General features: G+C 35.2%; 1 protein-coding gene across 1 annotated transcript in view; it reads right to left on the bottom strand.

The window, feature by feature from the left end:
- Positions 1-1,181: 1,181 nt before the first annotated feature.
- The window catches only part of LOC118269274 (metabotropic glutamate receptor 2), a 212,100-nt gene continuing 196,810 nt past the window's right edge, over positions 1,182-16,471 (bottom strand). Inside the window, exons 14-18 of the mRNA XM_035584299.2 lie at positions 10,665-10,827; positions 9,917-10,130; positions 7,209-7,360; positions 4,378-4,489; positions 1,182-2,221 (exon numbers count right to left, since the gene is read on the bottom strand). Of these exons, the coding sequence (XP_035440192.2) occupies positions 2,022-2,221; positions 4,378-4,489; positions 7,209-7,360; positions 9,917-10,130; positions 10,665-10,827 (841 nt within the window). The 3' untranslated portion in view covers positions 1,182-2,021. The remainder of the gene's footprint in view (positions 2,222-4,377; positions 4,490-7,208; positions 7,361-9,916; positions 10,131-10,664; positions 10,828-16,471) is intronic.

Here is a 16,471-nt window from a genome sequence, read left to right as displayed (position 1 = left end):
GACAGAAGGTCCTTCAAGTAGACACTAAATAGATTAACCGACTTGGTATTACATGGATCTCACAACTTTTGACGGTAGAAAGACTGAGCTGCGAGACTTGGGTTTTTTACATGATGTTTTTGATGGGATCTCACTTCTTTTTGTAGAGCCTTTCTTTTTGATACCATCTACTTCTAACGAATTTTGTTAAAGGTCTTATGATATTTTCTTATTTTTATATGTAGTCTTCCTCTTTTTCTTTTCCGGTACTACTTCTTGAGCTATATATAACAGATTTAAATTATAATATATTGTTTTATTAGATTTTCGTACTTCAAGACATGTCCAATCATGTGTTTTTCATTACGTCGACCATTTTACAAGTAATAATGTTGTTCAGTTTCATGGGCTAAACACACCCTTACCCACCCTATACCCCCTCCCTTGCCTCATATGGTAGGTACCTATCTACACCTATTAAATTTATAACCACCACCAACCACCAACTGCATAAATAACTTTGTAATCCTATATATTTATATGGGATTACAAAGTTATTGATGCAGTTGGTGTATTTGGAAAACTGGACCGAAATTACAAAATATTTAAGTTTTCCCATGATTAAGACACTAAACTCTATATGTATTCCAAATATGAAGCTTCTAAGTCTGCTAGAAGTGCCTTGGACTTTTGATGATCGGTGAGTCAGTGAGTGACAAAATTTAGAAACTTTAACAAGTTGTCATTCTTAAACTACTGGTTCAAATTGACTGAAATTTTAAATATTCCGTGTTTATACAATGCCGGATTAGTTACTGAAGATTCAGGTTTCTTGCTTTATCCACAACCGAATTATAGGGGTCGAAAAAGGCCCGAATTGCTTCGAGAAAAGGATGGTACGGCCGTGCCGCTTTTTTTGCTCGATTTGGCGGGCACTGCCGTGCCCCCAGATATTTTTTATAAGTATATGTAAGTATGTACACTAGGATTTGTCCTATATCGTGGGTGCGTTTACAAACATACAAGTTCACATGCACATGACACCAAGAGCCGAAACAACAATTTGTGGATCATACAAAGAGTTGCTCCGTGCGGGAATCGAACCCGCTACACGTTGCACGGCAGAAAGTTACCCAGCCACCACACCAATCAACGTGGAGTCAGAATTTAAAGTATGAAGGGTTAAAATAAAAAAGATCGTGTAACATCAAACTGTTTATTTCCGTAAATACGTTCTTAATATTTACGAAGTTATTCTCTTACAACTTTAGAATAATATGCACAGGCAGAGCAAGACAGTAGCGACAATATAATTACACATTTATATTAAAAAACATTTAAGCTGATTTGCACAACTAGATATAGTATTTGAAACATTTATGATATGTATTTTATAAGTCATATTGCAGAGAGACAACCCTGCATTTCCACTCTGTAACACAATATTTGTAACATAACGAAATGTAACAATAATATTCAACTTTAATTAAACAATTTTATCACATAAATAAGTAGAAATACAGGGTTTTAGGAGTGATATAATTTCATTTGAAAATTCGATATACTAATAAGTATTTACACTACATAGTCTTGTTTCTACTGTCCTGGCTCAAGGCTCTACTCTGCACATACTAGTACATGATCCTTACGACAACTTACGATATATATTTTATATATAAAACGATAAGCTTAACATTACATTAAATACATAAACGATTATATACAATAAACATCACTATTTGTCTTTTCATTTATATTTACACTCGTTATGTACATGACTAGATTATGAGATTCATAATTAAATAACAATTTTTAAAAAGGTAATGCCTATTAACAATGTATTATATTATGTACATAAATACCCAAGTTTGAAGCGTATAGTTTTTATTTATTTACAGTTAGAAGCGTCTCTACTTAGATTAAAATATTCATTATACTATAACAGGTTTCCTTTCCTTATATTTGCATGAGCAACTTTTCTTTTTAAAGTTTACGTTGTTTTTCTGTGAGTATTCGAGAAGGGAGCGAGAGGAATGTCTTTGCTATAAGGTGTCTGCTTTCTCATTGGTTACTGAGGTGGTGCTAGACCTGTGATTGGTCGGCTTAACATTATTACATTTGTTCTCCTCTTTGCTCGTATCTTCTTGTTTCTTCTCTTCGTTCTTTGGCTGGACTGTCTGTCCGTTGAGGTGTTTGAAGTCCGCTGGGTCGGTTTGCGTCTCTTTGTCCGCGGTTGGCGGTTCTGGAATAGAAAGCAAATTATAAGGACTATGTTTTTGTAGACAAACCATTCCACATGAATCATAGCTTTATCATAATTGATTACATATAGCCGGTACTCAATGATGATAAAGAACTGCCTACATAAAACGTAGCAGCTAAAAAGATATTCGATCCACATTTCAGTAATATCATCATGAAAAACGTTCAGCAATTTCGAACAATTCATTTAAAGGCTCTGTACACAGTTAGTGCTGTCTGTACATTGAAAATAAAAATAAAAAAAATAGCAGGGGTTATTGTTATGTCGATGTCGAACCCAAAAATGTAATTAACTTTTTTTTGTCTGTTTGTCTGTTTGTCTGTTTGTCTGTTTGTCTGTTTGTCTGTTCGTCTGTGCGCGCTAATCTCAGAAACGGCTGATCCGAGTTGGATGCGGTTTTCACGAATATATTGTGGGATGCTTAAATTTACATTTAGTGTTTGTTTCATTTCAATCGGTTCATAAATAAAAAAGTTATGTCAAATTAAAGAATCACGTCGAACATTCTATGCTTATACCATTAATCTCCGCAACTATTTGACGGATTTGGTTGAAATTTGGTACAGATATAGTTTAGAACCTTAGAAAGGACATAGATATATTTTTATTTCAAAAATCAAAAAATAAAATAAAAATAAAATAAAAATAAAAATAAAAATAAAAATAAAAATAAAAATAAAAATAAAAATAAAAATAAAAATAAAAATAAAAATAAAAATAAAAATAAAAATAAAAATAAAAATAAAAATAAAATAAAAATAAAAATAAAAATAAAAATAAAATAAAATAAAATAAAAATAAATAGAAATAAAAATAAAATAAAAATAAAATAAAAATAAAATAAAAATAAAATAAAAATAAAATAAAAATAAAATAAAATAAAAATAAAATAAAAATAAAAATAAAATAAAAATAAAATAAAAATAAAATAAAAATAAAATAAAAATAAAATAAAAATAAAATAAAAATAAAATAAAAATAAAAAAAAATAAAATAAAAAATAAATTTATTCCGGACATACAGCGCCATCTATTGTTCAATTTCGTACTTATAGTACGGAATTGAACAATGTCGGGCTGTTCCTATACTCCGTAGATAGATGGCGTTGATCGCGCAATGGTGTAATTACAATTGTTCAGTTCATGTTATTGTTTTAATTTATTGGAAATTTGTTTTTACAAAATAGTAAAAAGCAATGAAAAATATAACATAATACAACTTTTAGTACAAAGAAAACGCTCTAACGGAGTATAGATAATTCTATGTCGATCGTTACACGACTTCGGTTCATGTTATTGTTTTAATTCATCGAAAAAAGTTAACAAATAGTAAAAAGGTATGAAAAAAATTATATCAATATAATTAAACTTTTAGTACAAAGAAAATGCCCGAACGGAGTATAAATAAATAATCCAAGTTGTCTTTATCCTCGATAGATGGCGTTGGGATCGAAATAGATTGCGCTATGGTTTTGTTACAATTATTTGGTTGGGTATCGGCCGAGCGCTTCGGTACTATTGTAGAAAATGTGTATTATCAGTCGTCCTGCTGTTTCGTATATTCTAAATTGGTTTCGTTGTATTTGTCAAATAATAAGTTTATTTATTGGGTTTTCCTGGTTTTCTGGTTAAACTTTTTAACGTAGGTTTAGTTTGATATCGATTATTAGTAGTTACTGTAGTTAGTTTTTTTAATAAAATTGTAAGTCTAATTTATAAATTAATTAGATTAGATTTAAGTCGTTTCTTTTAAATTATTTAGTTTAAGCTTGGTTATTATAGCATAAAGGATAGGTTCTAATATAATTTCTTTTTTAATTGTTATAAATTCGTAATTCGTAGCTTTCTTTAGTTTTAAGTTAGTTTAAGTCCGTTTTTAAACTATTTTTTCAATGCCCTAAGTGAGTATACATCTATTAAATTCAAACGCAGAGCTCATTATGTTGATTTTTGAAGAGTTCCCTGGAATATCTTCCACATCTCATTTTTGAAGAGATCCCGCGAGATCGGGAACTCATCATCATCATCATCAGCCTATAGCTATGGGAACTATGTGGTTAAAACCAAAAATTTGCCGGAAGTCACTATTCCACGCGAACGAAGTCGCGGGCAAAAGCTAGTTTAATGTATATTTACTTTTGACTGGTGGGTGCGGCAGCGGGAGTGCCGGAGGCGGCTTTCTGCTGTACCGGACCGGCATTATACTCTGCCGGACGTTGCGCTCCGGTCGAATGAGGATTATATAGAGCTGTAAAACAAACACATTATTAAATTATGTGCAGTTTAAACTGGCAAAGTAGACTATATTTAATTATACATAGAGTCGATTAAAGAACTACACTTTGAACAGTACCCTTAGTATGAGTTTGCTTTACATTTAAAGTAATACAACAAGAGTGCGTTCTGCGATCTGATTCGGCTCGAATATATCAACCAATCAGAGTGCCGAACGCGCTATCGTTTCGATTACTTTAAACGTAAAGCAAACTCAAATTAAGAATACAGATATTGACCAGTAGTATTTTCTGGTATATCTGAATGTTTTGTAGATATTATAGTAAACTTTGGTATGGGAAGGAGGCACGTACTTCATCTTCACGGGCTGTTCATCTTACATTTTAATGTCACAGTAAAACGTTACATTATAAAGGACATAAATATCAGTAGGTACGCCGCGGACTACCCTTCTCCATGTTTTCCCTTACTGCTTATCCATCCAATGGTGGTCTGATAGAGATCGCTTTTAGGGATAAGACCGCCCATTGTACTATTATTTTTTTAAAGATTGTGCTTATATTTTTATATGGTGTACAATAAAGCAATGTTGTTTTTGGATTTTCTATTCAAAATTCTTAGTGGCATTACGGTTCGAAATGGTTTATCATGCATTATTCTGTTTATTTCGGTAAAACTGATTAGTTTGCGATGAAAAAAAAACAAACCCCAAATAGAATTGAAAAGCTTTAAAATAGTTCAAATTTTAGTTTCTACATACGAAATAGTTTTGTTTTATCCATACTAAAATATTCCGGTTTATAAAAATCGGAGTATTTTTTTGTAAAAAAGCATACCTACAAAATTCTATTCACAATTTTTCGAATGAATAACTGGCGTTAATTAAACTACACTTTATTATTTATTCAATCCATATAGAGAATGTAAAATATTGTTTGCCTTGAGCGTGTGATGTGAGCACTAAATAAAAAAAAGGTATGCTTCATTCACATTTTAATGACTTTCAGTTTAATAAAAATATCCGCCATATTGCTTTTTATAGGTACACTAACATTTTTGTAACCTTTTAGTGTTTTATTTAGTTTTAGTCGTACATAGATTACGCTAGTACACTCACTTGTGTTATAAGTCCCATGTAATAGGGGTGTTTGGCAGTCGTACTTGCGACCACTCGACCAATGAGACCAACCATTGCCTACACCTTCGGGGATAAAAGGTATGACGTTGCGTGCGTAGATTACGCTAGATAGAGATAGAGAAAATGATAAAACAAACGTAAATAAGATTGGTAAGTTTAAGTGTAAATAATTTTCCCATTTGTTTAAAATGAGAGACAGTCCTAATTTCACTTTTTATTGGGCCTACTCCTTGAGAAGGTCGTTCAATTGACATAAACTTGGCTGGACAATAAAAGAAAGATCCTGGACTTTGTTTTATTTCGTTGTTCCTTCCGAAACTAAGTAAGATAATGTTCACTCCGAGAAAATACTACAATCAAACAGTCCCTAGAAATAAATGTGGTGAAAGATTTTATTATTTTAATCACGAGCTTTTACATAAAAATGGTCGCTATTTAATTGATTCTCGTTGCAAAGAAAACATTGATAGATGCCATTTTTTAATGGGTCAGGCCCGCTACAACCTTACATACCGCTGCAACTCCTGTAAGCTAGAATCTACAGTAGATACAACCATGAAAACACCGGAACACTGAAGTCCAGCGCGTCCCATGGACATGAATGACTGTCTTGGATTCCGCAACGAAATAAATCAGAAGATATTATTAGAGAAGACGCCATTAAAATTCAACTTTTCTTTTTAAATTGTGTATAATCATTTGGACCGACGATATCGAGAAAACAAATCACAGGGAGTTGGCTGGTGCCCCAACGCGTCGTAATTTAGGGGTCGGGTCATTACAGTAACGGTTAAAAATATATAAATTGGCGAGAAATAAAATGTATCTGTGCTCGCGTCAGTTTGTCTGTGGTGATCCGTGACTGCTCTGTGGGTAGTGACCCGCTACTGATGGCCGTCCAATGTCCCGTGAAGAGGTTGCTGACGTATTGACTTTGTATCCTATATTTTTTGTTGCTTAATCTTTGGCGTGTCCTTTTCTTATAGGCTTTTATTTCGGAAAATTTCGGAAACGTTACTAGACATAGGTAGTCGACATTTTAGCTTTTTTATGAGATAGGTGGACAAATGAGCAGCTTTTTACCATGATGGTAAGTATTTAGCGCCACCAATAGATATTTATTTCGGGAAATTTCGGAAACGTTACTAGACATAGGCAGTCGACATTTTAGCTTTTCTGTGAGATTGGTGAAGGAATGAGCAGCCTTTCATCAGATGGTAAGCAATTAGCGCCACCAATGGATAACCGCAATAGCATAGGAGTTACAAAAAGGTTCTTTGAGGAGGTGGATTCGGTCTGGAGTATCATATTCCTATTTCAGTACATGAAATAATCAATAGTTTAGGGAACAAAGAGTAAGGTTTCCTAAGAAAAAGGATCCTATGACGAGGCGAGGTAGTCATGGCAGGCGGTATTTCTGCCCAACTGTAGTTCGTTTGGATTGTATATCCTATCCAACTTTATTTATATGTAGGTTTCATATGTGCGATGTTTACTCGTCGATCGTGTATATGCAACGCCTGTCGCCTGTCATGATGCCTGTGCGACACGTGTCACCTGTCATATGTCATGTATCACCACAATAGCACTATACCTTAGGACTAAACAAGCAGACGAGCGTGACGCTGGCGCTGAGTGAGATGGTGACCGCCATGCTGGTGACGCGCAGCGGCACGTGGCTCGCCGTGCCGAAGTATAGAGGCACGAACGCTAACCAGATCACACACGTCGTGTACATTGTGAACCCTGAAACCAATTAAACATAGCAATTAGTGAAATTATTATTACATGTCATAATATGATCAACTTGTTTTATATCGTGCTGCTTTGGTAGTCAAAACGGGACAAGGTAAGTTAAACTGCAGATTTCTTTCAAGTCTATTTCCAACCCGGGGAAACTATCGCATAATTATATAATTGTAATTTTTATCCGTAAAAATAAGTTTTCTGTTCTAACGTAAAATCATTTATGTTTTTTTTCCTGCAATCAATCTACACTAATATACGTATATGTTTAAAACTGTTTGTTTCTTTGACCGCTAGCACGATCTCAGAAACTACTGGTCCAATTTGAAAGAAAGGGTGAAACCGTGCGGGAGTAGCTAGTGTGAAACCAAATGCTAGTTAGTCCATATTGGTTGAGTGAAAATTCTATAATGTCTACATTTCCCTACACAGAAAACAAACCCAACGCTGTGATTAATATTTCCAACTTCGAACATCTCTTATGTCACTTATTAGGTAGGTACTTAGGTTTATTGTGATAATAGTCGATTACATTTAGGTAATTAATATGTAGACTATAATTATCTATGAGCCAATCACAATACGCATCATTGGAACCAATATTAATCTTATATTAATTACTAAAACCTATTACTAGCACATTGCTGTTTACTATTCACTTGTAAGCCTTTAATATCACATTAATAGATATTGCAGTCACAGGAACTACAAATTTATTTTAAGCACACACATTGACCAACTTCTAAGTGTGGGAGAGTCATGCTTGGGCATGGAATGGGCCGGCACGACCGGAGTGATACCACGACCTCACAGAAAACCGCTGTGAAACAACGCTTACGTTGTGTTTCGTTATGTGCGTGAGGTTACCGGAGGCCCAATGAACCCCCATCTCAACGTTCGTAATACCCGATTCCCCGACAACCCTTAAATTCCTAACTTCCTAAAATCCGTCAACGCACTTGTAAAACTGTAGAAGAATTATTGTATTCTCAAGAAACAATTGACAAACACAACAATACTACACATCAGCCAATACACAATGCACATGGACACACCACGTTCTCAGACCCGACACACAAGCAATCAATTTGTTGATCCATCTAATTACTAGCTTCATGTAGCACCCGTACACTAAGCTTATATTGAACTACGATTTGCTTTGACGCAAGTATACACCTGCACATCAAACTATACACCACCAGTATACCCTGACCGTCAAATGTGCCGAACGATCATACAAAGCGAGGTCAAGATAAACTGGTGGTTATAGCTCGATGTGTTTGTACATGAATAAGCTTGTGAATTGCATTGTATGATGAACATTGAACAAGAGCGAGTGACAATGGCAGTTGGTTCCCTATTTGTGCTTGTAATCACGGACTCGCATTTGAAGACTGATGAGATCTTAATTTGGTTATTGTTGGGTAATTGCTTATTAGTATTGTTATTGGTTTGTTTGTTATTAAAGTTACAAAATTTGTGTTTATGCCATCATGTGTTTCATGGTTAAAGTCATTAGTATGTGTGGAATGGGCCAGCTTGACCGGAGTAATACCATAGTCTTACAAAAAAACCGATGTGAAACAACGCATGCAATTTATGAGTGAGGTTACAAGTGTCCATGGGTGGTGATTGCTTACCACCAGTTGATCCGTCCGTTCGTTTACCGGCTTATAACATAAAAATAAATGTTTTTGGGTCCCTTTCTAAAGTTATTTTTCCTGATGTATCAAACTGAGTATTAATATTTATTTTCTAGCTTACCCTTTGTCTTTTTTCATCTAAGCCAAGCTTTAAAAACTAAACGTACCATACATAAATATGGTCATTATAATCTTTTAAATATAATGCTTATCCTAAAGTCGGTCTAAGGACGTCTTCAGTCGAATGAAAAAACACAAATTACTCAATTTATTTTGTTATTACATCCATAAAGAAAAAAGTAGTAATGTTCTGAAAGCTAACGAGGCCCGAAATAAGGACTATTTATGTTTTTGACCTCCATCCTTGTGGACCAACTTATAACGAATTTGTTAATGATTTGTGAAACAAAATTTTGTTCCACCATCGAAATTAATTTTGTAAATCGGACGTTAAAATTAGTTTAGGAGTTCAGACAAAGTGGGGAAGTGTTATGAAATGAAGTGGAAATGCGAATGAATGAAATAATAATAAAGAAAGGATTGGTGTAAATGAAGACAAAGGACGATTAGATAAACATTTTGTCGTCGATAAAAAATCAGGCGATACAGTGGGTGACGAGAATGATGACCTGAACCACTAACCTGTTTTAGGACTTATTAAAGGAATTCTAAACATATATTAAAAAAAAATTGAGTTTCTTGCTCGTTCTTCTCCACTCGAAGCTACACTTTGTAACAATCCCCTAGCTTTACTGACAGACTGACTGACAGACTATTAATTATTTCTTTATTTGTTGATGTTTCAAAAGTACTTATGGTTTAATCGGAATAAATTTATTTTTTTAACTAAACCAAGAAGTGTCAAGAGGCAAACACCTATCAATCAATAAATAGGGATCAAGATTCTACTAACCTATGTGCTTGCTCTCATTGAAAGCCTCGGGGATCTTTCTGGTGAGAACAGCGTACACCGTGCAGACGACGATGAGCACGATGGGGTAGAAGAAGGCGATCATGTAGGAGGCGTCCACGTAGGAGTCGCAGACCAGCATGTTGTCCTCCCTGGTAGGGTAGTGGAACATGGCCTTGGCTGGGGCCACGATCATCCATACCACCACTATCAGCACCTGGGGATAATGGAGATGTTGATGAAGAGTTACTAAATGTACCTAAAACTGCTTTTATTTGCCAGTTCTATCCTGAATGTTGGCCGTCAGTTTCTTGAATTGATCTTTGTCATTGATTTAATGGATTAAAGTAGGGCAAAACGTAGCAGTATATTAGTCACTATCAGTGCAAAATGATATAAAAAAACAATAAAAGTAACACCAATCTAAATTACGTGTCAAACATGAAGTGACAGGCCATTGTTTTTTTGTTTGCATTGCTCCACCCTAGGATTTTCTCATGAGCCGTGAATGCGTTTACAAAAACACAGGTTCACATGCACATAACACCCAGACCCGAAACAACAATTTATGGATCACACAAAGAGTTGTTCCGTGCGGAAATCGAACCCGCTACACGATCCACGGCAACCAGTTGCCCAGCCACCGCGCCAACTGTGCAGTTCATTCTTCAAAGAATTCTATTATTGTATGAATGCTTACACACAATTTGCTCGTTATTAGATAAATGAATAATATGTATAAATCTGTTACCTGTATGGATATGAGAGCAGCACATATCGCCAGCTGTGAGCTCGGGGATATAAGGATGGGTCTTTTGGCGGAATGTTTACTCGCGTTGAAGATCCTGGAGATCCTGTTCGTCTTCGTCAGCAGAGCAGCATACACCACCGTGAAACAGAAACCTGTCCCGAACCTGTGGACAAGAAATGTACTCAACTATTTTGTGGTAGTAATCGTAATTCAGACGGAGTCAGATTTTGAGTGGATATATTTTTACAACAACACATCTTGTGTTGCAACTATGAAGCATATACAAAGAGGAGATGTCACAACTAGATTTTTCTTTAATATAAAACGTGACTCATTACAGAGAGCGCGAGTCGTTACAAACACGCTTCTCTCTATTTTGCATCTAGCAGTCCTATACTACAAAAACGTTGTGAATTTTTCACATTTTAATGTGCCACTTTCTAAGTGCTTATAACCTATTATCTCTGTACTTATAATATTATTGCACAGGGTCGTTTCTTTTTGTGTCACAGTTCACAATCACATTATAGCATCACCTTATGTACTTGCTTCATGGTTGCAACCATTCGTAGACTCTCTGTAATATATAATTTATCACTTTTCATCAGACTGGGCCATTGTTATAAATTGTTTGCCAAAAAGACCACAAAAAGTTTTCAACTTAACCAATAAACTTGACCACAATAATTAAGCAAGTATTATTCCACATTGTAAGTTGCAAGAGCTCCAATTAGGCGCATCAATTTAAATGTTCCGGTTCACATCAGCAGACTAAACGGCACCTAGTTAGGAGGCAAATTCGCTTAGGTCATGCAACGTAACTGGTTCAAAACTGGGAAATTCAAAGGGAAGTTTTGGTGGAAAATGTACGAGCAGATCCGCTTCGGGTGAAATCGGGACATATCAGTTATCTTCGGACTTCCGAGCAGGAAATCGTGTCCGGCGACTGTCGAGATACGACGGAGTGGCCCGTTTTCTATCGTCCTCGCAATTTAGACGTGCAACACTATGAAATGTGAAGGTTGGCTCGAAAATTGGTAGGGTTATTGGAGATTTAGGTATTGTTGGTACTGGTAACTTGAGAAATTGTATAATAATATGTGAAAAATGTATAATAATATGACAGTGTTGTGTTAAGCTTATGAGTATTCCGAAGGTTAATGTTAGTTATTTTATTTGAGTTTCGAACATCGAAGGTGTTGGAATATTTCCAAAAGTATTAAAAACAAATCCTACAATCTCAAAGGGTTTACAAACTCGGAAAACAATTAATATCATTATAAAGCAATTATAAATTCATTCAAACAATTTCAAGTGACTACAGACTAACTTATTCACAAACTAAATAATTAATGGAAATACTTTTTAAATTGACAGTTTAAAAAGTTAGTTATACTTCAGATAAAAATGGTAATTGAAATCCCGAAAATTTCTCAGAACTTAGTTTTTGATCTAATAAAAAATATCGAAGTTATTCTAAGTCCAATGTAATCTTTAATTCAAGACTTAAGCTCTGTTAAAAAGTATAAAAGTCTAGATGGAAAAGTCTCGTTTATTGACATAGCTAGAGATGCTGGTGTAGCTATAGGTAATTTAGGGTGCTTTTCCACCAGAGATGTGCTATGAAGATGTAATAGCTAAGCTGTGAAACTATGTGACCGTTTTCACTAATACTAAGCTATGTAGCTGTGCAGGGACGATATTGTGCAGCTCGAGTATGCGATGTATCGATAGTAGGGAAGCCATTCATAGCACGTATCTTTCCATATAAGCTAAGTCCGCTTCCACCAATGCTAAGCTATGTGTATGAATATGATTGGTGGAAAACGCATTCACAACGTAGCATGGCACATCTCCGGTGAAACATTTAAAGTCCACCAATATCCAAATTGAACAATTGCACAGTCACTCAGCACTTAGAATATAATGAAGAAAAACAACAATTTAATATTTTGTCCTTTGTACAATAAAGGGAAACACTATAAAGTCACGGAAATATCGAGCAAAACCGTCAAACAACAGCATAAAGGACTTTGCCTCACTGCAGCCACAAAATGTTGATTCACTTCAGAACAGACTCACAAATCCATTACAAAATCTCAAGTAGAGTAACACGATTCTTCCAAAGCAATGCGTTTCAGTGTTGTTGTTAAAGAAAATTGTGCTCTACGTCCTTGTCACAAGAGCTGATATAGTGTAGAAGTAGGTTGAGAAAAGTGGTTCTGGAAAGCATGTCAAATATAAACAGCACCTGCATTTTGTTGGTCGCGATGTGGGAAATTTAATCGATTATCGGAATTTTGTTTAGTGTCGTAACGTACTTAGTGCATTCTGGGAACGTAGAGATTTCATATAAGCTTTAAAAATATGTATATATATAGGGATTAGATCGCACAAAGGGAATATTTTGCAAAACGAATCCATAGTGGATTACACCGGAGCTGCAGTAATCTTTTTACTATGTCAACTTGTCAGTCCAAAATGCTTTAAACTTATCCAAAATAGTATTTTGCTGAACCTGATTTAAGCTACAAAAACTATTAACTACAGCAAAAAATACGAGGCTAAAATTACCCTCCACAATATTCTATTTGCTGCCAACGCCGCCCACATTCAAATTAGACTTCAAAAAGCACTCGAACAGAATCGATATCGAGCATCGAATAATAATCGAGTCGAATGATTAGATTTCTTCCATCACTAGGTAAGCGATTCCGGTGCCAGCGACAGAAAATCGGTTAGTACTTGAGAAACTTGAATTCATAACTTATGTGAAATATTATGTTAGCTTGAGTCTTACCAAGTGATTTACTGCATATATGGGATAACTTCTTAAGTAAAATAACTGAGAGATTTTAAAGTATAGCTCTTTGCGCTTGAGTCATAACTGGTATTATGTTTGGCAAAAATGCGAATGTATGTGTATTTTTGCGTTTCAAAATGTGTATCATTTATTTTAATATAGATCCTTGCTCCACCCGTGGTAACCGCCGTACTCAGAGTCATTTAATGGTGACTTAGCCCAGTCCTTAGCAATTGATTTCGGAATGCAATCGTTACTAAGGAATAGTTTAAGCATCTATTCACTAATTCTCTTTGAGTACGAAATGCTGTTCATGATTGGGATGACACAAATTGTTTTCTTACAAAATGTCAGCAAATCTACATTGAAACTTTGCACAGATTTATGATAAGTTTGAATGAAATACAATGGAGTTACATAACATTGTGTTCGCGTTTCATCTCAAACAATGGTAAGTTTTACTTGACTTTAAAACTATCTAGTTGGTTATTCTTCGGGGCTCTGGTGTCCAAACCGCCTGGGATATCACAAATTCAGGTAGAATTTAAACTTCATACATTTCTCAAAGAGTCTGACTAGGACGACGCAAAGTTTTTGCATTGTCATCCATATTATTTTGTAGAATTTAACTTTTTTCATTTTTTCATAGTTTTTCTAGAATTGGATTTAGTTTTGTATGTGGCAACTAACAAGGTTTTTATGCTTTGCTCTTTTTTGCCAATTTCATTGTTTTTTTTTTGTATAGTCAAATTAACACACGTATCAGCCCGCAATTCATCTGTTTGAACGCAATTTTTGGGTGACAAACCTGTGACACATTACTCAGATTCGTCACCTATGTCCGAAGTTGCGGACTACCTAGCGGATTACCGGAGCTCCGGCTCTACAAACAGGTAAGAACGGGGTAGGTTTTAGCCAGCAAGAGTCTGACACTCCCTCTCGCTCGCTCAAGGCGGGAAAAGTAATAGGATTATTTTCCCCGCACAAAAAAAGATATAGGTGATTATTTTTCTTTTGTTTTTGGAGGTTTATCTGTTAGTAACTGCATAATGACATAAAAGTTGTCTTCATTCTTTTATTTAATCCTTGCATAGTTTAAAAAATGACGCAAATGTACCTAGAAGCCCATAAAGAATGATGTTTCATTTACTCGAATAAATCTGAAAACACAAACATTAGTAGCAGCATATAACTCAAACTCAGCGGCACCCAGTCATTCATATTTAGTTTATTACCTCATTACGAGTGGGGCCACGACACTAGAGGTCGCTGGCGTGCAGCGGACAGCTCATCTCATTAGTTGACTACATTATTGAGATATAGTTTATGATACAGTTTAGTTTATGAATTCAAACAGTTTGTATCAGCCTTAATGTCTCAATTAGAATATACATTATTATGTTTTATTTTTTTTAATGGGGCAAAATCATCCAATGTCTTCTCCCGCCTTGGGCAAGGCGAGAGGGAGTGTCAGACCTTACTGAAAAAACCGTCCCGTTCCTACTTCTGCTTTTCGAGCCCGAGCCCTGGTAAACTCGCTAGATAGTCCGTAGTTCCTACTAAGCTCCATCTGTGGTGGTCATACGGAAACGCAACGCGCCGGTTATGTTTATAGTTAAGAGTTTCAAAAAGTCAGCATGACCTATTGATGACTGGGCCAAGAAAACATTAAATACTTGTCATCAAAACTTAAAAACGTGGCAAGTAATAAAGACATAGTTTTGTAAAAAGTGCTCTGGACAGATTTCAGTGAAATTAAAAATAAGAAAAAACTATAACACAGCTTCAAGTTTTAAAATTGTCCAACATTTTTCTTCTCTCATCTTTCCCGGCGAACGCATGAGGAGACTTTAATTAACTATTTACTTTAAACGAAATACTGTTCACTTTAAATAGCTTTGCTATCCGGCAAGCATCCAACTTATTACCATGTTATTATTACTAAGTATAATACAAAAAATAACTTAATTGGAGAAGACACAAATAAAATTATAGGTTGTGTTTCAAAATCGTAATTATGCAGTAATTAAAGTGTGGGAGAACCATGCTTCGGCACGAATGGGCCGGCTCGACCGGAGTGATATCACGGCGTCATAAAAAACAACACTTGCGTTGTGTTTCGTGTGAGTGGGGTTACCCAAAAACTCAAAAACCCCTTTCCAATTTTCCCAATTCCCGATTCTCCACCAACCCTTAAATTCCTAACCCCCAAAAGATCGGCAACGCACTTGTAACTTCTCTGGTGTTTCAGGTGTACATGGGTGGCGGCGATTGCTTACCATTAGGTGATCCGTCTGCTTGTTTACCGGCTTATACCATAAATAAAATAGAGTCAGATTCTGAGAGGTTAAGAAAATACATACCCATTTTTGAAATTCGAAGCTTACTATGTGGCAATAAGCTCACCCCCTCTTTACGTGGGACTCATAACATAATTGGAGAAACGTGGGTGCTACTTTTGTATAATCCGTCCTGGATTAAAGGCGTGACGGTTTATTTTATGGTTTGTTTTCCTTCAGTCTTGAAACAACAGTAGTGCATTAAGTGCTGTTTTCCCACAAAATGTCTAACGTGTAGTTTGTAATGTGAGTTCGCAAATACTTCTCTGTTGGTTTTTAGCCACACAGGTTTCATTTGGCACCGAATCGCTTGTGTACATTTCTGGACTAATATTTGATGTGAGAAATTTTGTGGTGTACTTGTTTACATTTACTAGTTAAAGAGAGTACTGCGTAGTAATTGACTGCTTCAAACTTGGGTAGTGATGATAGAATTAATAATATACTTTTTATTCTTCACAGGGAGTTGTAAATGATGACTTAGGACACTAGACAGAGGTTTGATTTTATCATCGTTTATTTTGAAAACGTTAAATCTGATGTGGCCTGATAATTATAATTATCAGAGAGCATAGTATAGACCATAGACCATATACATGTTGAGCAGTTAGTGCACTTACATTTAGTGTAGTTACACCTTTTAAAAACATGAGTGCCTTTAACAA

Source organism: Spodoptera frugiperda, chromosome 2, assembly GCF_023101765.2.
Source record: "Spodoptera frugiperda isolate SF20-4 chromosome 2, AGI-APGP_CSIRO_Sfru_2.0, whole genome shotgun sequence".
Lineage (NCBI taxonomy): Eukaryota > Metazoa > Arthropoda > Insecta > Lepidoptera > Noctuidae > Spodoptera > Spodoptera frugiperda.
Note: the sequence above shows the minus strand (reverse complement) of the source record. Positions and strands in the feature narration are given on the sequence as shown.